The 23689-nt window shown below is 50.5% G+C and overlaps 1 protein-coding gene across 2 annotated transcripts in view; it reads left to right on the top strand.

Moving 5' to 3' along the window:
* Positions 1–23689, top strand: part of ABL1 (ABL proto-oncogene 1, non-receptor tyrosine kinase) — a 65627-nt gene that overhangs the window by 19402 nt on the left and 22536 nt on the right. The window contains exon 1 of one of the 2 annotated variants that reach the window (XM_026049281.1): positions 16754–16858. The exons of the other annotated variant lie outside the window; for it this stretch is intronic. Coding sequence (XP_025905066.1) covers positions 16774–16858 — 85 coding nt within the window. The 5' untranslated portion in view covers positions 16754–16773. Of the gene's footprint in view, positions 1–16753; positions 16859–23689 lie in introns of those variants that run through there. 2 annotated transcript variants of the gene reach the window in all.

Genomic DNA, 23689 nt, shown 5'->3' with positions numbered 1-23689 from the left:
CAGCTCTTTGGGATGTCGGGAACGCCCCATCCACGTCTCCCTGTTTCCCTGCCCTCTCGCCTTGTGTAAGGTGCTTTGTCGTGGCTGATTTTGCTTTTCAGGGTGCCTCTTACAGCTACAACAAGGCTGTCAAAGGTGCAGTTTACATATTTGATATTTTACGCTTTACTTTTCTCATAAGTGATGCCTTTTTTAATTGGGCTGCTCATTACAGAAGAAGCGTGGCGTTGTCTTCCCTGGTGAGCTCTTATCCACAGCTATCGAGACCGACTGAGCTTGGGTCTCCAAGCCTGGAGCAGAAGCTGGAAATGTCCCCTAAATAAATAAACCCCACCTCACCTAAATAAACCCCAGCTACGTGCTGGGAGGCTAAGAAGGAATTTTCTGCTCAAATTTACTCTTAAGAGATTTCCCAGATCTTTGATGCTATTACAAATTTCTTAGAGGACCGGCTAACAAGCATGGAGTGCCAAACCTGAGCTAACTCAGTTTGCTCCCCAGGCAAATAAGGATGCAGCGATATCTCAGCATTTGCCAAAAGACAAGCCCAGGAATCACAAATTAGCTCCACAAGATGTATTTGCTGGCAATGTAGACCCGGAGAGCAGTTTTACCTGTAGCCATGGCATGTGAAAGCTCCTTGGAAAGCACCAGTGACCGGTTGTTTGGGCTGGGGTATCACCCGCTCCACAGCCAGGTACAGCCCTAGACTGGCAACCCACTGCTGTGAATCCCGATGATTCTTGGTCCTTGCTCACCTTGGGTTACGTATGGAGAAATTAGCCACTGAGAAAGGTGAGTTTCAGCAAATTAAGAGCAGAATTCCAGCTATGGCCACGTGAGGAACGATATAAAGCAGGGAGTAAAATGAGGTATGGGCTGAGCTGCAGCTGGTGGTTGCAGATGTCGTGGCATGAGGAGGTGCTGCCCTTCCGAAGGGAAGTGCTGAGGAATTCCCTTTGGAACGGTAGGAGCTCTGGCAGTTTGGCCTGCAGGACTAGACTCAGGCTTGGCTAGGCCGTGAAAACTTAAACGATTGCTTTGTATAAGCACACGGATTTTGAGAGATCGCCCCTTTCGACGGCTTTGGGAAAACATAAATGATATTTAAAAGCAATGTATTCCACTTCGCGCCAGGTGTAAAAACAGTGGATTCTGACTCAAGTTGTAGATGGATGTCAAAATCTGAGAGGTGGTTCGTTATCTTTATCGGTCTGTATCCTTCCCTTGCCTCTCCTGATGCCTCCCTCTTTAATTCCCGCAGTGGCTCTTTCCTAGGAAACAAATATCTTAGCAATTTCGTGTCAATGATTGGCCTGTTTCAAAGGAAATGAGCAAAAAAATGAATTTATCAATTTTTATACCTCACGGTGTTTGAGGTTTCCTTCTTGAATAATTTCCTTCACGGCCTATTTTGCTTTTGCTGCTTTGTGTGTTCAGAAGCCTCCGCGGGGGCGCGTGGCCGTCCCCGCCGCTGCGAGCGGGGCCGTTTGTGCTTCTGCCACTGGGTGACACTCTCTGAAAGTAAAAAAATCGCCGCTGAGCCGAGCCTAGGAACCCGCTGCCCAGCGTGTGCTTTGCCAAAGCAAGTCTTTGTACGCTAGAACGGTGTAAAATGTGCAAGAATTGTGTTTGTGTGTAGCAGAGTTGTGTAAAACGGGCAAGAATTGTGTTTATGAGTAAGGTGTGGGTGTAAATGTCGAGGGGTAGGGAGAATTCTGCTGCTCATAGTCCTGCTTGGTGTCGTCTGGCCAGGATGAGATATAGGCAGTTCTGGTTTATGGACAATTCTGGGTTACTTGCAGTGTATCCCCCTAAAGTGGGAGGCCTGTAGGTCTTGTATACAGCATCATATGGGGAAAGACGGGGCTGGGATTATTAATTCCTGGGATAGAACAGACCTATCTCTGCCTGGGCTGGGCTTGGCCAGCGCTTGCCCTTCTGTTGGAGCTTCGTACACTTTTTTCCATCGGATCCATGCAGTGTGTGTCTCTGCTTGGATGTGTTTTGGCCACAGAAATGGCACTTACCTTCCACGTTGCTTCTGTTTGTCACACGCTTAACACTTTCTCTACGGGGTTTTTGTCTTCTCTTTTCTCTCAACTCCAGTAAATTTCTCCCAGAATGGCCAAGCAGTCGGAGAAAAGGAAAATGACGAGTTTGGTCTTTGTGCGCTTCTGTGTGGCAACACTTTGGCTGCTGAAACATTTATGAATTCATCTAGTATTGAGCTATTTTGGTCGATTTCCTGCTGTTGGTGCCGTGAGAACCTTTCTCGCAGACGCCCTCCTGCAACAAATTGGCAATCTCAGGAATTCAGGATCAATTTACTCGGCTTTTAAAATCTTGTGTGATGCAAACAGATTGATAATGTGTGTTCTGTGCAGCAACACAAGAAAATCAAATCACTCACGTGCCTCTTTGTCTTCTTTTTTGCATTTCTAGCCGAGGATTGTAAGAGACAGCGAGAAGAGCTGTTAAACACTGGAGCTTTCTCTAGAGTCACCTGGTGTAATTGCCTCATATAATTGTGTTGCTGAGTACCTCAGAGGTTCAAGCTTGGCTCTTTAGCTACTGTAAGACTTTAATTAAACTAAACCAGCAATTTCCTCATCTGATTCTGCTTGTTTCCTGTCTGGAGTCCAGGTGTCCTTGAGCAAGATTGTCACCTGCAGGCTGGATTGCAGGTGAGCAGGAGCAACCAGGGAGTCCTACAAAGGGCCAGAGCAGCTCCCTTGAGTTTCCGTCTTATTTTGGTCCCGGGCAGAGCCATTCCCGTGATAAAGACCGCGGAATTCTTGTTTGGCAACTGGAGATGCCGCAGCCTCTGCTGGGGCCGTGCGTGTCGCCTGGCCCGTGACACTGGGGCACAGCAGTCACCGCCGGCCACCTTTGTGGCTCCAGCACCAGCAGATCCTCTGTCTGGACGGAGCCACTGCTGTCTGCAGCGCTGCTTCAGCTGCCGCTTCCAGACAGCGTCAGCTCCAACTGCTGATCCTTCCTGCTTTGGAAGGGGCAGCAGGTGGGCGAGGGCAGAAATGCTTCATGTTCCTAGTTTTGGTGTTGAGCTATTGAAATATTTTATTGCTCATACTTTTCATTTGAGGTAGGATGCAGTTCTCTGTTGTAAATTTCCTAATCAGAGACTAATAAAATGGATCCTTATCCATGGGAAGTGCTGGAAGCTTTAGCGTTATCCAAGCACGCTCACTGTCTCCAACACCTCTAAGTATCTTCCTGATTGTCATGGATTCACACGGTCAAGCAGGCAGCCTGGTGCTCTCTCCTCGTGTTGGTAGCTAACTTTAAGACGCGTAAATCCTTCATTTGGACACTTGGCAGATGTCACGGGGGGCTGTCTTAGACTTACGCCGTTTAGGTGATTTTGTGACTGCAAGAGAACTGAATTTTGACTGTTCCTTTTAGCCCTGTTCAAGAGAGGCACATGAGCCTCTCGCTCAAGGTCATCCTGCTCTGTGCTCCAAATCACCTTGACCTCCTTGGCACGCAGGCAGGGCAGGTAACAGGATAACCATTTCCGCCTGCATTCTCCTCCTTTTCTGCATTTCTCGAGATGTTAAGAAGCCTTTTTGAAGGACCTTGCATGAGTTTCTCATCCCCGGGGTGAGCGCAGGAGCTGCGAGTGGCGGGACGCGATGACGCCGCTTGGCGCCGGCGGCTGCCAGGTGAGTGAAAGTCGAGCCGCGCTCGCGGAGCGAGTGGAAATAATGTGGCCCGAGACATGTGCATGTAATTTGTGTGGATGATTCAAGCAAGAGCCCTGGCAACCGAGGTAAACAGAGGAAGAGATGCTGGGAAAGCAGCAGCAGCTTCGTTTCAACAGCGCAGCCTCCCTTCCAGCCAGCTCACATGTTTACTATGAGCGCCCCGGCCTCCTGCGTGCCGCGGCCTCGCCAGCACCTCCAGCCGCCCGCACGCGCTTAGTCAGGAGCCTGGATGGCTTCTTGGGCGAAGCGCCGCGGGCCAAATTCCACAGTTTGTTCTCGAGGAGGAAAAGAAATCCGTTCTCTTCCAATATGGACTGCAGAGTTTCTGTTTTCACCTCTGTGGTTGAAAGGATGCAAAGAAAAACGCATCTCCTTTGTGTTCCCTGGGGATCCCAATTTGCTTTCTAAAAGCATCGCGGCTGATGTGCGAGCTTGGGACAAGCTTCTAGAGATGAAGCTTCGGCCAAGCTTAGAGCCTGTGCCGTACAAAAGTAATGGGAAGTGGAAAGAGTGGAGCCACCGCGGCGCTTCCCGTGTGGAGTTATCGTTGGCTCCGCTGTGGCTCTTGAATAACAGGCAGCTCTGGAGAAGGTCGCGTGTGACCTCCGTGTCGGGGCTGTAGCTCGTGGGTGGCCTCGTGGGCACCCGGAACCCCAAACCACAAGTGGAAGCCGCCCAGGAGCTGCCACCACGTGGGACCTGTGCAGTGCAGAGGGGACTCAAGAGCAGGATGTGGATTCCCTTTCCAAGTGGGAGATGGGGATGGCAGGACGGGTAGTGTAACGTGTTGGGCTCAAGTTTGCTTCCCCCCAGGGGAGCTGCTGGTGATTCACCTCTGTGAATCATCATTCCTGACACTTTCCTAATCGCCGTCTTTAGCAAGTCCTTGCTTAACAGACTGGGTTTGAAATCCATTTTGACCTGAAGAAACAAACTTCTAAACGGTTTGAGAAGTGGCCAGTTTAGTCCATCAAGATGTAACACCTGCAGCAGTGGCATCTTTGTGGCTCATGGTTTCTTTTCTCCATTCTAAAAAAATTCAGAAAATGTTAGCTACAGGAATGTGATAAATGTGCAGTAATTTGACTGCATACTGTTGTATACAGTTTCCAAATTCATCTTAAATTTCTGGAGTATTTATCTTCCTAGAAGTCTGTTCTTTTTATCATGAGCTGACTCCTCACTTCTCTACCGTTCCAAGATACCAGATACCACAAATAGTGGCACAGATGACATTTTTCTAACATGTTTATTGCTGACATTAGTGTAGATGATAACGAAACAAGACGTTTCTTTTTTTTTTCTTTCTTTTTCTTTTTCATTTTGTTGTTCACTTTTACATATTCACAGCACTCTGCTTTCCTTTTTGCTGTGAGGCCTTTCCAAGCGGATGAAAGCTGAGCGCTACAGGCAGGAATACAGGGAGTTTTCAGCTGCTTTTGCCCTCCAAGGCCCAGTGTTTGACTTCTGTTACCGCTCCTGTGTGAAAAAGCACCCAGAAAAGGTCTGTGTCCCGACACCCAGAGTCTGGAGAAACATGGAAAGCTGGAGGAAGGTGCTCGGAAGGAAGGTAGGGAGGAGGTAACGGAGAAGCCAGGATCCAGATCCATGGGTACCTGGGCAGGAGAAAGCTTTTGGCTCCGGATTTTGGAACATAAGCGTTCCTAGAATCACGCTCATAAGGAATAAGCGCAGTGATTAATGTATTTCCTGCAAGGAAGGGAAACTTGTTGCCTGCTCGCTGAGAGCACCTGATTTTGTGCAGTTCTTCGGGGGCCAAGTTTTGCCTGGAAACATTTGGAGCGCGTTTTGGAGCTGTGCAGAAGAGCGTCCTTGCGTCACCAGAAAATGCAGTGAGTCAGTGGAGTCCCTGGGGAGCTGTAACAGCCCAACAGCCGCTCCGAGAAGGAAACGGGGATGGATTTAAAGCCACAGGCCCCACGGCCACTGCTCTGTGCCGAGGCGCTGGCGGGAGGCGCCGGCGGGGAAGGGGTCCGGACTCCGCGGCTGTGGATGCGAGCGGGGCTTTATAACGGAGCTGGCCACCCGGGGCAGGGCGTGGGGCTGGAAGAGGGCGGCAGACGAGGCTGGCTTGCCGTGACACTCAGGGTTTTGGTATGCGGGGAATCTCCATGAATTCCACCTCGAAACGCGTGCGCTTTTCAGACTCACAGACGAGCCGGGCGAGGGGTGACCACCGGGGTTTGCGGCTCCATCCCTTGGTATCCAGCCCCCGGAGCACATGTGGAGCCCGTCCTTCCTTGGAGCCAGGTGGCGAGGCCCCACGTGCTGCTCTTGTCCCTGGCACGCGAAGCTCCGAGCTCGGTTATGACCCTCCCGTGTATTTTATTTAAATCGTGCGGCAATGCTCTCTGCTCTTGTGTTTGCTCCCCTCAAAACCACAAGTTCCCACAAGAACCCTCAAGTTCTCTGATGTATTTGTGGAGACAAGCGGTGTCTACGTGGTGGCATCAGCACTGAAACGGGAAGTTTCTGGTGCTTTGGATACTCCACTGAGCCCCTTTTCCTAGTCTCCAAGCCTGTCCCAGTCTCCTGTCACACAAGCCCTGAGCCCCGCCCCCCTCAGCAGCAAAACAGCAGAAAAACCCATCCCGAGCAACCTCCTCTGCATCCAGGGCTTCCCTGATGGGCCACAGTGTCCGTTATTCCATGTGCAGGGAGCATCCTGATGCTGCATTATCAGGAATGTCGAAGGGTTTTGTGACTGCAGGGTCCTAGTCTGGCCTTAACTGCCTTGCTGCTGCGTTAAGACCACGAGAGATTGATTAGTTTGTTCTATCTGCAGAATGATTTGGGGCTCAGCAATGTTCATGCAAATGAATGCGGCTCATTTATGTGTTCAGGGTTGAATTTAAATAGCTATAAAATTTTAGATTCGGGCAAGCGATTGCATTACGGTTTTGCAACTCCTGTGGAATATTTCTTACACCTAAGGCCGTCTTTCAAAGCTGTGACCTCACTCCCATAAAGTAAAGCCATTTCGTTGCATCACAACTGTGCAATTGGACTTTTGATAGCTGACATTTGTATTTATGTCGGGTCTATTAAATACATGTCTACTTAAAAAGCAGCCAGGCATGAAACGCTGCAGCGTGTAAAAATTTTGGTGCCCTTTTGTCCATCTGGGAGGCAGTTCCTTGGGATTGTGGACCTCACTTCCGCCGTTATCCCCTGCTCGGGTTCCAGAAAAAGATGATTAATAATTTTTTTTTTTTTTTTTTTGCCGTTGCAGCTGCAATATATGATTACAGTCTGGCTTCCGTGGTGATGCAGGCGGAAATATCTCTGCAGTTAACGGGCACTATCAGCTCCATGGCACGTAACCAAAGCGGTCTTGCAGGGAGCTTCCCCTGGCTCCGAGCAGCAGCTTGGAGAGCAGCTTCCCCTGCCACCTTTGTGTAGTGCAATCACCTCACAGTTTATTTTACCCCAATAAATATTGGAGGAGTTCTGCATGCAAGAGCTCTTGCTGTTCACGTTGCTTTGAGGCACGGCGTTTTTCCTCCGTGTTATTTTGATTACAGTTGGAGTAGGAGAGTTGTGTGAATCCTCTGAGGTGGGGAAGGGTCGAGGGACATCTGAAAGCAAACGGGGTTTCCATCGCTTACAAAGCGCCTGCTTGGAGCTTTTCACAACTGTTGGACCTTTTCCCTTAGTATTTATTACCCTGGGCACTGGCCAACCTTCTCTGCAGGCTGCTGAGTTCCGGTGGTAACTTCTGCTGCTGCGACGGGTTAAAACTCATCTCTGATCACTTGGTAACTCCAACTTTCCTGCAAGTGCATCCAAGAGAGCAGCTCCGAGCCTCAGGCGAACGTGTCACCAGAGCCACAGCCGCCTCCTCGCTCGACCTGCTCCTTTGGGGACACCTCTGGAAAGGTTATTGTTTGTATGGAAAACAAAAAAAAAAAACCTAAAACACGGAGAGAATCATTGCCCAAATTTTGTAAAATGGCTATTTTTGAACGTTCAGCCTCAGATGGCGTTTGACCCTTCGTACAGATGGTTTCACTTAATGTATTTTGTTTAAACAATCTCCAGTTCTGGAAGTGGTTTCGGGATGGGCCCTTCCCGGTTGCTGTCCGTGTTTGCCTTTGCTTGCCTTGGTAGAAGAGGCTCGAGGAGGCAGCTCTGCAGAGGGGCAGTGATCAGCGGTAGCTGCCGTTCGTGGAAGCCTCCTGTGTTTCCCCACTGATGCCTTGCAAGTCTTGCAAGGCAAGACTTTTAGCTTAACTTTTAGCACTAATGCATTTTAAAGCACTTTTTGTCATTACGCTGTAAAATTTGCTAGATTCCGGAGTCCCAGGGGAGCTCCAGCGCATGCGCAGGGACAGGCCTCTCATCCCAGGTTCTTTCTTATGTCCTTTTGAGAGACTTTGTGGTCTTCTGACACAGGAAAACCTCTTCCTCATGGATACGAATGCAGCATTTCTGTGCATGGCAGGAGGAGAAGTTGCCTCTTATCCTTGGATTTAGCCCCTTTTCCTGTCCCTTGGGATACCTGCGTGTGAAGCATTCTGCAGGTGGTGTGGGATGTGTTTCCAGAAGCCAAATGCCAGGAAAATGATCCATGCTTGGAGAATATAGAAGCCTACGGGCTAACAGGTTTGATGTTACATGAGAAATTCGAAGCAGACTGAAACCAAGCTGTAACGTCTCAATTTCTAGAGCTTTATGCCTTATAATTAAGCTGTATGGTTAATTTTCTCTTAACTCGCTTCTCCCGAAGTATTTTTTTTGTCTCAAAGCCCAGATGATCCTCGAGGGATTGGCAATCCAAGTGCAAAATGATCCCAGCTATTATCAACTCCTCTCAAAACAAAAGCCTCCACGGTGACACTTGCGACACCCTTTATATAACACTGACTTCAGGTAGAGTTATCAAAGGAGAGATCAGGTCATCGACTGGGCTTTTTTCCTGCCCTTTTTCTTGATCGAATAAACAATATGATATATGGTCCAAAATCCCGCTGCTTGTTGCATTGCTTTGGTTGCTTATTGAGGGAATTCAGTGTTTGGCCTCCGTAACAACCCAGTATAACCCATCTCGCTTGCTTTACAGGCCTGAAAGGGGTGCAGGGGAGCCTTGGACAGCAGGCACTAGTGAAACGAGCCTGGGCTTTCCGCAGGGATCCCAAGCCCTTCCATCGGACAGAGCATGTGGTGAATGCAAAGAGGAGGAGAGGTCGCTGTACCGTGGCTAGGCAACATGTGGTATTTTCCATTGCTTTTGTAGCCTGTTGGGAGAGAGAGTTGTAACTTCAGAAAGTGTTGGGTGGTGTTTATTTTTGCTGCGAGTGTTGTATGACTTTGCCCTCGTGGGACGGTGAGATTAAAGCAATGCTAATAAGAGCATGTACTAGGCTCTTATTAAATAACAAGTCACGTGGCTGAGATGTCTGTTGCTGTCACAGAGCTAAAATACAGCTAGAAATGAGAAAAATGGTGTGTTTAACTACAAAATGTTGTCATCTGTGTGGCTCCTGATGGAATACCTCCCAAATGAGGCAGGGTTCGTGCAGGAGCTTCCTGCTCCAGAAGGGCTTTCTCACAAATACGCGTTTGCAAAGAGCTTGGGCTGCGTTGCAGCGGTGTGGCATTCGCAGATCTCTCTCAGCTATCTAGGAATTGGAGGCATTGCCTTCCATGGCTTAGGCCCCAGTGGGGCCTGTTTCTTGGTGCTCGCTCAGGGGCTTCCATTTCGGGTGGAAATGCCACCCGGGGCTGTTTGCCCCGGCGGTGCCTGTGAGGGATTAATAAAATACATCTATATCTGGGCTTGCCAGCCAGGGGTTGTGTGATAGCATCACCAGGAAAGTCTGCAGCTTCTTGGCCCCGTAGCCGCATGCTTATGTGAGCACAGGTGCCTGCAAAACAGAGAGGATGGGAAAGGTGGGAGTGAATTACGGTGGATTTAAAAGATATTAAGCAGCTGCAGGCCCTTGCTTGGCATCGAGGACCATCTTTTCCCAGCTAATGTGGCTCGTGGCTTTTGTTTGGGCTTCCTGCGCACCTGGCCCGCAGGGAGCAGCATCCAGAGCCCACGGAGTCGTTGCACCCGAGGCCTGCTCCGAAGGGGGACACGATGGGAGCGTCTCGGGAGCTGCAATGTCCCCATCGAGAGGAGCACATTCAGGTGGTGGGTCTCCCCTTTGGCTTTGAATGCTCATGTTGTTAGTTTTTCTTTATAAGCTAATACAAACTTTCACCATGTGCGTGCTCCAGAGGTCCATGTCAAATTTTCAGAGCAATAGCAGGTATTTTACTTGACTTTTTCTCTCTCTATTTCTTCAATTGCCTGTGTAGGATTTCAAAATCTCTCCCTGGGAGCAATGAAGTGAGTCAGTTGAGTCTAAAATGCGAGACGTGGCGGCGACGGGGCCGGTGTGAAGCAGGGTCAGATAGCTGCTGGGATGCTGACTATTGCTATTCATTTATCCTTCAGTAATTGTCTTTATTTTCTGTCTGGTACGTGGGCAGAAGGAATCTAGAGTCCTAGGTCGTACCAGCAGCTGCAAAGCTCAACCCAAATGGGATACACGCTCTGCAACCGGCTCTGATGAATGGCAGGCAGGTAGGCCAGGAAGGATGCACAAGCAAGAGGAACTTCGTACGTCTCAAAAACACCAAAAGGCCGAGCTTTGGCTTCCTGGAGATGTGTAGCACTGACTCTTTTTTCATTCTTCCCTTTTCTTATTTTTCACTGCCTCATTTCCCACCTGGAAGGGCAGAAAACAGGAGAGCAGCCCTCAGTCCCATGCATTTTTCTAAATGTAAATGCAAATTTTATGAGTGTTACAGCCTACACCTACCAGGACTGAATCCCTGAAAGGATTCAGTTTAAGAAGTTTTTCCTTGATAATTCTGGATGAGGCTTTTGATTTGTCATGATGAGGCAACCTAGAGGGCATGTCCTTGAGCTTCATGAACTTAAACATCCTTCAATGAGCTTCTATTTTGGGGAATTGAAGTTAGATGGATAGATAGATACATATATCTATATATATGAGTGAAATGGAAGTCTTTCCTTCTGCATCCTTGCACCAGGTGGGGCAGGAAGCAGCTGGACATTGTTACGTTTGCCTCTCTTGATGCTGAAATAGCTCATTTTGGTCCCCAAACTCTGCCCCTTGACCATGGCTTCCACGAGAGCAAACGCTGGTCCTGCCTTTACGTCACAGCCCCAGCAGGACTCTTCAAACTCCTTATCCTGCGTCCTGACAACAAAATAAAACGCTGACACGTTTGGAGGGAACCGTAGCTGCAGGGAGTTCAAATTCACTGGAAGTTTCTTTTCTTTTGAGGAGCGTAGATTTAATTTCTCAGCCTGGGAATAAGAAGTAACTGTGGAGCAGTGGGCGCTTGGCCCCCCAGTGCCAGGGAGGCTGTGGGCAGAGGGCAGCTGAACCCTGCAGCTCTCAGCCAGAGAAGGCAGATGCCTTACTCTGAATGTGTAGGGTTTCCAAGGATGTCCCTTTCCCAAAGGAATCTGCTCCTGCGGGAGTGAAGTGTCCAAGCCTGCAGGTCGGGGCTGTTGGTGCTCCCCGGCGGTGGCCCACACGCACTGTGGTCCTGGAGAGGTTTCTCTTGGAGATATTGGTACTAGAAGGACATAACTCATAACTAGAGGGACATAATAATGTTTTTCAGGTGCTTCCAGGGCCCAGTACCTGTGGCAGCAGGAACCACGCTCTCCTGGGAGAGCCGTGCACCAAGTTCAGCTCCCCCAGACAGCCACTGAAACAGAGGAGCAACAGGAACAGGGAGAAAGAGGCATCAGCTCTTCCCCTTGCACTTATCCCCTCGTGTGTGTACGACAGGCTAACATGCCCAGTCCAGGCTGCTGCCTATTGGAGGAGGAGGTAGGAGATGGCAAGCGAGTGGCCACGATGGCAAGCGAGTGGCCACGATGGCAAGCGAGCGGCTGTGCTCCGGCCGCCTCCACGTTCCTCCGCCCGGCGCAGGCTGCAGCAGCCTTGTTTTCCTTGCGCCTTCTCCCCTTCCACCCCCTCCCCAGCTGTAACTTGATCTCCCAGGCCTGGTCCCGGGCTTTGGCAGAGTTTTCCAGCTCTCCAAGGGAAGGAGGGAATTAACTGCTTAGTTACCGGCAGCAGTCAAGCGCTCTCCTGCCCTTCGGGGTACCCTTGTTCTGGGCCCTGCCTTAGAAATAAGGGTAGTGCCCCGTCACTGGGCAGGAATTTCCAAGTTTAACGTCCCGTGTTGGTTGTCCCACCATTTTTCACCCGACTCCTTCAGGCATGAAGAGCACAAATAACAAACATCTGCGGAGTCAAGGGGGAAAAACAACAAATGCCCGCGCTGTGTTGCAAAACCTTCTGTTTTCCAGTTATGCGTCAGGTTACAAGAAGTCCACTGTGCCTTTTTTTTTCTTTTTCTCTGTTTTTTTCTTTTTCTTTTTTTTTTCTGTTTTTTTGTCCTTTCTTTTTTCTGCATCTTTTTCCTTTTTTTTCTGTTTCTCTTTTTTTCCGCTTTTTTTTCCTGCTTTTCTTTTTTCCTGTCTTTTTCTGTTTCTCTTTTTTCTTTTTTTTCCTTCTGTTTCTCTTTTTTTCCTTTTTTTTCATTTCTTTTCTTCCTCTTTTTCCCTTCCTATGAGAAGGGTCCTTGCTAGGCCCAGGTGCCAGAGCTGTTGGTACCTATTGCATTTGTGTCTGTTGGTCTGTGCTCCTGCAGGGCAAATTACAGTGTGTTGGGTGGCCTCTGTAGGGCAGAAATCACCCTGTGCGCATGGTGATAACTTGCTGTGCGTTGGAGACAGTAGCTGCTCTAGGAGTCACATTTTTTGGTGGCTTGGGCTTTCAACTTAGTTCTGTGAACAAACTTGGAAGATTTTGGTGGGCTGCGGTCATCCTTTTATGGGAAGAAAAGGACTTTCCCCTCAGTGGAAAGAAAAAAAAAAACCAGGGATTTCTCACTTTTCCACCCTCTCCTTGCTGTGTGGCAGGTATTATTAATGAATCACGAAGCTAATTGCCTTTTTGTGCAGTGCCATCGCTGCTGAGCAAGCAGGGAAGGTCCGAGTGTCCTGAAGGACTCGTCTGTGCTTGTGCCCTCCAAGGTGTCGGGGGACAGTCACAAAGCTAAGGGGAGTTGGACTGCAGAGGCGATTGCTCACATCCGAGGTGGCTCTCGGTGAGCTGGGTGTATGCTGAGCACTGCCTTTCACTCAGTCAGTTTTGATGGAGCTGTTTAATGGGGGGTATCAGAGAACCCAAAAGAAAATGGGAATCTCTCCAAGGAAGCCTGCCTGGCCTCGTGCAATCCGGCAGCATCGCGTTCGCCGCGGGATCAAAGCCCAGGCTCGGCTCGCCCGTGACAGGAGCACATGCTCCAGTCGCTCGTATACCCCAGCGTTGGCTTCTTTGATCATTTTCATATACACATATATTCTTTTTAATCAGGTAATGGTGGTAGAAGGTGTTACCCCGCTAGACGCAATACGCCATCAGAGGAGAGCTAGGTAATGTGGTAGTGTTCTGCAGCCTGGATGTGTTTTTAATTGTAAAGACAGTGGCCTGCGAGTGCTCCAAATGGTGCCTGTTAACCTTATTACTTAAGAAAAATGCGTCTTATAAATGATGTGATTCTACTTTTTGTTGCTCCGTACGTCCTGGGATGGCAAGTGCTTAACCTGCTGTACCGAGTTAGTCTCGTGCATCTGGAGAAATCCTTGGCTGCGATTACAGGAGAGCAAGATAAGCCCAGGTAATCTGCAACAATAAGCAAGAATCTGCTCTTTTCTGGCTCACCCTTTTATTCCATGGCTTTAACTACTCATTTGTGCTGCTTCTCCTTCAACAGGAGAACCTTCTTTCATCCTGAGGCTGTTGAATGTGCTTACCAAAACTGCCCGGCGCTTGAGGTTTCCAATTCTGTTATCTTTCTGTGTATCAGAAGAGGATTTTTAAAATGAAATTAAGCCTCGCTTTTCAAGCAATGCAGAGCACTCAAGCTGTTTTTAATGTTATCACAGCAAAATTCACTCCAGCTGCTAACAGGGTGCCTGGTGCCAAAACTCACTTTCTGCTCGCGGTGTCCGGTTCCCTTGCGGCGGCTGTCGTGCATGTGTGTGATTGTGCTCGTTTGGAAGGAAAAAAAGGGTTCTCCTGGGTGGAATAGCTAAGAAAGTAGGGAATAAAAGCGCTGTCTGTTAGAGGAAACTTAAATGTGAAGTTCGTGCTCTTGTACTAGCGTAAGCAGTGAAGGCTGCTGGCATCATGGATGGCACTGGATGCTCTGGGATGGTGGGGATGGAGCATCCAGGATGCTCCAGAAGTTCCCCGGACATGGGGAAAGGAAGGCTGAAGGGATCCAGCTGCTCTGTTGGGCCGTCTCCTGAGGTGCACGGCAAAAGGAAAGGCGATGGCAACAACCTGCAGCAAGGGAGATGGTTTCACGCTGCCCACGGAGGCCGAGGAGCAGGTCGGAGCAGCAAAAGGCCTGGCACAACGTGAGCTAAGTTCAGAGATGGCCCTGCCTTAAGCAGGAGGTCGAACGCGAGGCCTTTGGCGTCCGCTTCCACCCCAAGTTGTTTTGCTGTTGTGTAACAGGCTTAGCTCGGGGTTGCGTCAGGCTCCGTGCAGGCCAGGAGCCTTGCCCGCCTCTTCGGGATGGAGTTTATTCCGAGCTGTGCATAGAGCAACCAAATGCAAAGGGATTAATGTATGTCAGCTGTAAGGGGAGCGGAGGCTGTGTGGTGCTACCAGTATGGCTTTTATTTCCGTACCACCCATTCATTCCGTGGCACGCAGTAAACTAAGGAGGCATTTGCTGCAGAGCGCTTTGCGATGACACCAGCGAGGAAATGATGGATGAAGCTTGTAGCAGAGGGACCACACAAGCACGTCTGGGTGGAGAAATAAAGGGAATTAATTTAGGGATTTATCTGCACGGGGAGTTATCCCAGGATAACGCTTTGTGTGGAACTCCCAGAGTGGAGGCATTTCTCCTCCAGTCAGATTGTTCAGCAAGGGGGTTAATTTAATTGGAGCGAGGCATTCCTCATCGGGAAGAGGAACCCCGGGAGCTCACCAAGAATGTAATCCCTGTTAATTCCGCTGGCGCTCATTGTATTAGCCTTAATCGTAATGCTTGGGTGCTGCTGATGGGGGGACCCTTCTTAATTCCAGCATAATCTTCCTGCAATCCTGCGTTCCTGCAGCTGCGGGACGGAGATGCTCATCACATAGCAGAGTAGCAGCATGCAGGATCTCTGGGCTGCTCTTGAGATGTTGTTTGAGCTCCCAAACGTGACCCTGGGCCGAAACATGTGATAACTAAAGCTCCTCCTGTGCTTTATATAACCCTTCTCCTCCAAATGGGAAGTTAAATGTATTTAACTTCTCTCTTTTGGTAGCGTTCCACACAATTAGTTTGTTTCTGAAGTGAGATGAGAGGGAATAACTCTACTTCGTAGTGCACGTGCGGAGGGCTGGGGTGGACACGTGGTGGTTGTAGCCTTTGCTGTTCTCTGAAAGTCTCAGGTGGAGCAAGTTTTTAAGCTCTGTATTTCCCAGTCTAATGTAATGCTGTAAAATAGCATTTCAAGAGTTTGGGCAGTGTTTGCTGTCCTGGATATGCCAGCACGCAGTGTCTCCCCTAAAGCACTAAACTTGAAAACACTGGAGGGCAAAGGAGCAATAACCAGGGCACAGTCTTGCCGAGGGAAACCCTTGGATGCCCAGGGAAACTGCTGGATGCTGAGAGAAATTTTCAGAGATAAACCCCAAAGTTGGCTGGTTTGCTGCTCCTGCATGGGCTGCATCAAGCGCTCCCTGCGCTGCAGGGGACTTTGCACCTTGGATCTGCTCTGAGCCCTCAGCCTCCTTGTGCTTCCAGGAGTAAAAGTACCCTGGGATTTGGGAAGTGAGGGAAGGGAATTTGTAATGAGCCAAAGGCAGGTGAACATGCACCGAACTTTCTACCTGCTCTGTAGAGCAATGTAAGTCGATGCAAGTGTTTCTGACCAAGTGATGGTTGGTTTAGAAAGGTGGCACAACAATGCTGGAAAGTCATTGCATCAAACATACAAAGCTGGAGAGGAGCAAATAAGATATAACCTTGAGAAACCTGCAAAAGAAAAAAATTAACAGGGGGGAAAAAGTGCTTTTGGCCCCTTGGGTAGCAGCAAGGTGCAGGCAGTATAAAGCATTAGTCAAGATTGGCGTTTATGTGGCTGTAACCATCATGGAGATGCCAAATTTGCAGGTTTTTGGAGGGCAAGGAGCTCCAGCTGCCTGGCAGCTTGTGCTTTTCGGGTGCAAGGAGTGCAGCCTTTGCATATACCCTGCAAAACAACTGCAAATACTATATATATAAAATATATAAAATATCCTACAATACAACTGCAAAATCCCATCCGTGGCAGCCCCTTTCCATTGCATTTCAGAGCTGCAGCCCAGCTCCTGCAACAGAGCAGCCCTCAAAACCGCCTCTCTCCTCCTTCCCCTTCCCAAACCGCCGCGTTTTTTCTTTTCCCCCTTGGAATTCTCCCATCCCGGGCCCACTTGTTGCTTTTCCCGCCGCTGGCGGGGCCGCCTGGGAGCAGGAGGGTTAAGGAGCGAGGGCGTTGCTGGCCCTGATGTCATGGAGGCAGGAGCGGGCGGCCGGCGCTGACGGGGCCCTTTGTTGGCCCCCGGCGCCTCTGCCTGCACAAAGTGCCGCGCGCCCGGCCACCATGTAGCTCCCTCTGACTCCATTGGCTGTTTTTTTGCTTTTTTTATTATTATTATTTTTATTTTTTTCCTTCTTTTCCCTCCCTCCCGCCCAAAGAGTTGAGGAGAAGGGAAGATGGCCGGAGTTAACTCCCCGGGACAGCGGAGAGGGGCCTCAAGGATTTTCTGCCTCTCGGGCTCGTTCTCCTAATGGTTTTAGAATGCGGGATTTTTAGACTTATGTTTTTTTCTTTAAAAAAAAGGATAATTTTGCTGCACGCGAGAATCTGAAGCGGAGGAGGAGGAGGGGTGGGGGGAAGGCAGAAGAGAAAGCTGAGGCCAAACTCTAACAAATGAAAATGTTGGAGATCTGCTTGAAATTGGTGGGCTGCAAGTCCAAGAAAGGCCTTTCCTCGTCCTCCAGCTGCTACTTGGAAGGTGAGTTGGGCCCCGGAGCCGGCGGGAGGCGGGCGTGGACACGGCCTCGCTCCAGGAGGCCCCGGAGGCCGGGAGGCCCTTTGCCGGGGCCTCCGCGGCGCTGGGAACGCAGCTCCCAACCGCCCGGCTTTGTGTTTTCCGTCCTGTTTGGAGACGGGAGCTGTTGGGCCCGTCCGGAGGAGCCGGCGGCCTCGGGCCTCCTCCGCAGCCCGGTGATTCCCATTAGGGCCGCGCACCGAGGCGCCCTGTACGGTGGTGAAGCATCAAGGACCGAAACGGGGCCCCGAGGAGGGGCAGAGGGGCAAAGCGGCTCCCAGCAACGGGAGAAACTTTAGCCGCGTCCGTCTGCCCGTAAATCACGGCAAAACATTCCCTCCGTCTGTGTCGGTGGGTTGTCCTGCCTGGCGGTTCCGTCCCCCAGCAGGATTTACTGGCACGGTTGCCTTTGGAAGGTGAATTCCAGGGTGGTTTGTGGCAACTCGCAGCGCTTTGCAGAAACTCTTAACATCAGCACGAGGGAGGCCCCTGGCTAGGTCTGGAGAGCTCCAAACCACGGGCTCATCCTCAGCTCCGCGAGGCTCTTCCGCGCGTTCCGCCTCAGTTTCCCGCGCGGAGCGGAGCTGCCGGCGCTGCCGCGCATTCCTCGACTGCCTTTGTGCTCCGGCACGGGGCCTGCGCGCGGATCGTCCGCGTGCCGCCAGCGCCCGGCCCCTCGGCCCCAGCCGCCGCCTGGCACGGCCCCCGCTCCGCTCCGCAGTATTCAGCGGAGAAACATTCCCTGGAAATTCATGGCTTAGGAATCTGGGAAGTTGGGCCGGCCCACACGACGTCCGGCCCAGCGGCCTGTCACGAGCCTGACGTTAGCGGGTGCGCTCGGCTGTGGGGAACTTCCCGTTACCCCAAATCAAAGGCAATTACCCAAAATACTCCTTTTTTCCCTTTTCCCCTCCTTTATCCTTTACACCCCTAATTGTGCTTATTTATAAAATAGCCTGCGCCCCTCATGGGGCGGTGGATGCGTGTAAACAGTTTTGATCTTTACTATGCGGGTAGGACTGCTTCCTTCGGCAAAGTTTTCGATCCATAAAATGCTTTTATGGCGTTTTCCTCCCCCGCGGCCGCAGCGCGGTTGCGCCGAGCGTTGAGGAGGAGGTTGGAGCGAGGCCGGGCCCCTTCTTGCTCAGCTGCAGCCTCGGGGACTGGGCAGAGCGTTTCGGGGCCGCTCCTCAGCAGCATGACGTTACAGGGGTGTTTCCCTGGCCGCTGCTGCGAGTTTTCTCCATGTGCACGTTGGGTGGAGAAATGGACCGGACCCCTTCTCCTTTTCTCCCTCTCCCCACTTTACAGCGGGGATGCTTAATGGGATCAGAGCTCAGCTTGCTCCGGATCAAGTAAACGACGTGATCCCAGAGCAGATAGATATTGTGATGTTTCACCTTCCGCTTCCCTGCGGTGAAGGTTAGATCCATATTTCCTGGAATGGGAGAGGAACCGGCTTTGAGGCAACTTTTAAGCAATCTCCAAGCAGCCTGGTCCCCTTTCTCGGCTCAGCACGGGGCAGAATCCCAGGATGGCTGAGGTTGGAGAGGGAGGGATCTAGAGATCAGCTAGTCCAGCCCCCTGCTCCAGCAGGGACACCTAGGACCCACACGAGCATCCAGGTACCACGTTCAGGATCAACAAACGTTGCAGCCACAACCTCCACGCTGCTTGTGACAGTCGATTGGGACATAGGTTGCTTGAGACCCATCATTATAGGTTAATTCCATATCTCTTAGAGTGGAGAGAGAAGCAAAAATCTATATTTGTCTGAAGGGAGAAAAAAAAAAGGAGCTTTCTGTCATTCCTTCCATCATTCGTGCATCCTGGCCTGGGAAGGGGACAAAGTTGTGTCCAACTGGCCTGTTGTTGCTCCCAGTTCCGTGTCCTGAGCAGCTCGATCCCCTTCACGACGCGGCCTCCCTGGAGCTCCTGAAGAGATTAAGGAGATTATGGTGATATCATTGGAGGATTTAACTGTGCTCTTGTTATCTTAGGAATATGGGAAGCTGTTGAGGGCCCAAGGAGAAAGCTGAGAGTTTCTTTGCTATAACAGATTCTGAAAGCTTTAAGATAACTGCTTAGAGGATGAAAGCGCCGCTCGCTGCGTGGAAAACCAGATGCACAGTCAGAAGCAATTGTGCCTAGTTCAATTTCTGCCTGTGCTTTCCATGTGTTAATGAAATACAGCAGTGATTGCTTGGTAAATAACTAGAGACTGCAACAAAATCCAACCTATGTTTATTTTTAAACAAATTCTGGAAAATATTCCGGTTTTATAGAAGAGATCCCAAACTTTGACAGAATCATAGACAGAAGGTTGACTGGGAATCAGGCACATGGAGGTGCTGTGTATTTTTCCACAGTGGTCCTGTTCTAGAAGGACTTTTATCCTGTTATTTTGCAGGAACGAGGGTTGTTTGCAAAGACCCCCCTCCTGTTGCTGTGGGAGGAGGGCAGATGCTGTGTGTTATTGCAGGGGGCTTTGCATGGGCCTCCCACGTGCAGAAGATCTGGGTGTCGTGTGGTATTTGACCTTGAAAGACTACCTTAAAGTGATCAAAAATACGTTTTTCAGCTGGCTTGAATGATTATCTAGCTTTCTCATTGACGTTTAAGCCGGGTGGTTGTTGCTCGCGCTCTTATCCCCGCTAGTAAATATTATTTGTAAAAGCTCTGAACTTCTGTCAGCCGCTCCTTGCTTGCTGCCTCTGCCAAGCCGTGCGACTCCTCGCCCACTTCGCACCAAGAAAGGGTACGGAGCAGAAGAGGAGAGGCCCAGCGGGAGTCGCTGCCAATCTGATCTGGGAACGCCACGTGTCCGTGCCCCAAATAGGGGCTGGAACAGGCTCGCTGCCTTTTTGGGCTTCTTTTACCAGTGCAAAGCAGGAACCTTGCGTAAAACCTGTACGTGCCCTCCGTAAAGGGCGTGCTAGGAAGGCCTGCATTGCTAAGGTCATGGAAATGACTATTCCCGCCGCAGGATCGTGCGGATAGTCCCTGGTGGGACCCTGTCCTGTCACCACCGCAGCCGTTGGCCCTCCTTGGAGTGGTTTTTTTCATGCATTTGGGGACGTTTCGCACTTGCTGCAGCTCTTGGATGCCCAAATCCTCCCTTCTGCTCCATGTGCCGCTGGGATCAGCGCTGGGATCCGCTAGTGCAGATATGCCCGGAAGGAGGAGCGCGCGGAGCAGGTGCTGCTGCCTCCAGGGAAACCCTCTCTGCTTCCGCTCTTTTCCTCACTCCTCCCTTCCTGGCCTCTCATCCCTCAGTAGTTCTTGCTTTTCCATCCATTTTATATGAGCTCCTACCAGCCTGTTTTAGCTTCGCCCTCGCTCCTGTGGGTTTTGCCTGTCCCATCCTTACTAAAATCTGGCTGATGGGGCTTGTTAGCGTTTCCCATGGGCTGTGGCGAGGAGAGTATTATCATTCCACATGAAAAGCTGTAGCCTCTCAAGGGCCAACGCTGATCACCCACGGATGTGTTCGTATTGCCTTGGATAGCCCAGCGTTGCATTGAGGACCCCGTGGTTTTTCCTTGGTGCTTTCCCTCCCTGGCTGCAGAAATGGGCAAATCTGGCTGCTTCTGTTACCTAAGTAGGGAAACCTGAGCAAAAATGGTCAAATCTTCATAAATGCACCAGTGTCAGTGAAATTCAGTTAAATTCCGGTTACTGTTTCCTCCTTCCCCTCCCAGAGGGTCTCATCTAAGGTGAGGCAGCAGCTTGATAGGACGTTTGGGAATAAAATCCAAACATCAGCCGTATCCACCGCGGCACCTTTGATATCTACAGCAGTGAGTAGCCAGTTGGAGAAGGATGTTATTTACCGTGTCACCGAGGGGTTATAGGCAGCATAAACTCAGGGAAGGAAGTCAAGCAGGACTTGCAGACTAGAAATGAACTTGCTGCTCTTCCTCTCTTCATTCCTCTTTTCCAGAAAGCAAAAAACAGGCAACTGGAAAAGCAGGACGATGCCTCTGAGAGATTCTTCTCCTCGGGCTGGTGGTAGTGGACGGGATGCAGTGCGAGCGGCAGCGCTGGCCGGGGCTCCAGAGGGTTACACAAGCTCACGGAGCGGGATGAGTTGGAAGGAAAACACGAAACCATCCTTCTTTTTTGGCAGGATCTGTGTTAGAGACACAGAAGTCCATACATTTGTAATGCGGATTCCATCAGGCCTAGGGAATCCATGAGTGGCCACTAAGGAAATCACTGGGCTATTCAATCATCCGTGCGCGGGGCTGGGAACATCTGAACGTATTAAATCCGCAGAGCTCTTCCATTTATCACAGCCTTTTTTTTTCCATGTTAGGAGGAAGGGAAAGCAGAGGGAAAGCAAGGGAAGTGGGATGACTCTGCACAGGATTTGCCCTACCTCTGAGGAGATTCCGGGCTCTATTCTCGCTCGGAAAACCTCATGGAAAAGCAGCCAGTGCGGTTTGCGAGAGCACAGGATGTTTGCTTAGCGGGGCGACGGGAGGTCTCTGCCTTCCCGCGGGAATGCCCGCCGCTCCCGCGGGATGTGCTGTCATTCCAGGCTCCCGCTTGCTTTTCTCCTGCCGCTTAAATTATTAAGGGAATCTGCTCGCAGAGTCCCTCGCATTCGAGCTTGTTTGCGGGCGATCCCTCGCGGTGATTCGTGACCCGGTATAAACAGCAATTAGCAGGAGCGGGTGGCGCTTACGAAAGCTTTGGGCCTACGAGCGTCAACAGCTCCCGGGAAAAGCTGAAATTAGGGGTGGAAATAAAGTTCTTGTGCCAAATGCCAGAGTAGGAGTCACTTAAAGGTTGCTCTAGCCTTGATGAGGAGCAGTGGGTTGAGGTGGCTCTTGTGGGCAGGTGGCACCATCTCAGCTGGGTCCCCAAGGACCCTGTCTTGGCTGGCGGGAGGGATCCCGGCGGCGCCGCTGGCCGCGCTCCCGGCCCCGTCCTCCTGCGCCGCGCGCCTGGAGCGCAGCCCGCCTTGGATTTCCGGCCTTCCTGTTGAATCCAGCCCCAGCACGGAGGCGTTTTCCTTCCTCGCCGGGGCCGCGGGCCGTTCATGGGGCAGAGCAGCCCCTTGTCCCGGTGGGGACTCCTCCTGGCCCAGTGCCCCCGGTGACACCGCGCTCGCTGCCCGTCCCCAGGTAAGGGACCCTCGGGGGCTCCCCGGCATCAACCCATTCTCCTGCCGAAACTTTTAGGGCTGCCTTTTCTGAAAGGGGCTTCTCCATTTCTTGTCCTTTTTGAAGCAAAGTCAGAGTGTTAAAATATATCCCCGTGTAGGAGGATACATATTTTTTAATATTCAGTATTTTAATATTGAATTATTCAATATTATATCAATATTATTTAATATTCAATATTTATATTTTTATAAACAGCAGGGCAATGCAAGGTTTCAGAGGTGTTTTGGCCCGGAAAAATCATCTCTGTAGTACAACCACAGCTTATAAAGCAGTATTATTTGACTTCTCTGATTCACCGTATAAATATATCTCCCTACGGACGTGGTTTGGCTGGGAAAGGGGCCTAGCCCTGTGTTCCCTTGCTTCCCTGCTGCCCGCCCACACATGAGGTCCCACTTTGTCCAAGGAACACGGCGCTGCTGGTGCCCACGGCCGCGCACGTGCGGAGCCTCCTCCGCTCGTGGGGCGGCACCGCGGTGCCTCCTGCCCCATGGTGGCCCTGCCGAAGCTTAGCAAATAATCCCACTTATTATTTTGGGGATAAAATAACAGGAGTAAAAAAAAATACTAATATATATAGAATTTATTAATATACTAATATATTTAGTATTTTTTCCTATTGTTGGGCTTGTCCAGAATTTACCTTCCTGCTGTTTTTTGGGCTTGTGTCGTCTCGGGTGATCGCTGATCTGCTCGTGCAGCTTATTGCAGATCCTGAGACCCAACAAGCGGCAGCTCTCCCAAAATGTTTTGATCTGATTGCACCTCCCTTGCAGCTCCTTGGTGGGTAGGGATCAAACTTGTGGAGAGCCACCCTCGGGCCCACGTGTTGAAGACCCCTGTCCTGGGATTTCTCCTGCCAAATCCCTGGGAGCAGCAGGGGAGCGATGCTGGATAAAGCAGAATAATTTTTGGGCACAGTGGCTGGGGCAGCTGTGTGTTTCTCAACAGGATGGGAAACAGCCCCTCCGAAGGAGAGAGAAATAAGAAAAAATATGTATTAAAAATATTTATTTATTTATCATGGCCTATTATTCTGGGTTCGTTCCAGCAGCTTTGGAGTAGGGGACGCAGCCGCCCTGAGTGTTCCCTGCCCCACGTCTTTGGAGGGCTTTGGAGGAGTGAGGGGCATGGAATTCCCTTGCCTGGTGTTTCCTCACTGACTGTTAGGCATCGTACATCCTGCAGGGTACAGAAGGCTCTGACAACCAGTGTTTTATTACCTGCAAAACTCTGTTTTTAACCATCTCTTTCTCTTGAGGCATCTCGGGACTCCTGCGCTTGTGCAAATCTTAGCTACTTTTGAGAGAGCAGCAAAGGAGAGAAGGGAGCCAGAAAGGCACAACCTTGTACTCGAATAAGAAGAGAAATGATTAAAAAAAATGAAATCTAGAAGTACTTAAAATATTTGACTCCTGCCCTGGTGCTTTGCACACAATCTGGAGACTTCATTTATACGATAATTAAGAGATTTACCGTTTAAAAGTGCTTTGGTTCTGCTTTTAAATCTATTGCAGTAGATAGGCAGGAGCCAAACCTTTCTGTGAGCAAAATCTGAGGGGCTTTTCTTCTGCCCCCCCTTTTTTCCACTGCCGCCTCCCAGCCCCATCCACGTGCAGGA

The sequence above is a fragment of the Nothoprocta perdicaria genome, unplaced genomic scaffold, assembly GCF_003342845.1.
Source record: "Nothoprocta perdicaria isolate Ctin4 unplaced genomic scaffold, notPer1 scaffold_6, whole genome shotgun sequence".
Lineage (NCBI taxonomy): Eukaryota > Metazoa > Chordata > Aves > Tinamiformes > Tinamidae > Nothoprocta > Nothoprocta perdicaria.
The sequence above is the reverse complement of the archived record's forward strand: the minus strand, read 5'-3'. Positions and strand labels throughout refer to the sequence as shown.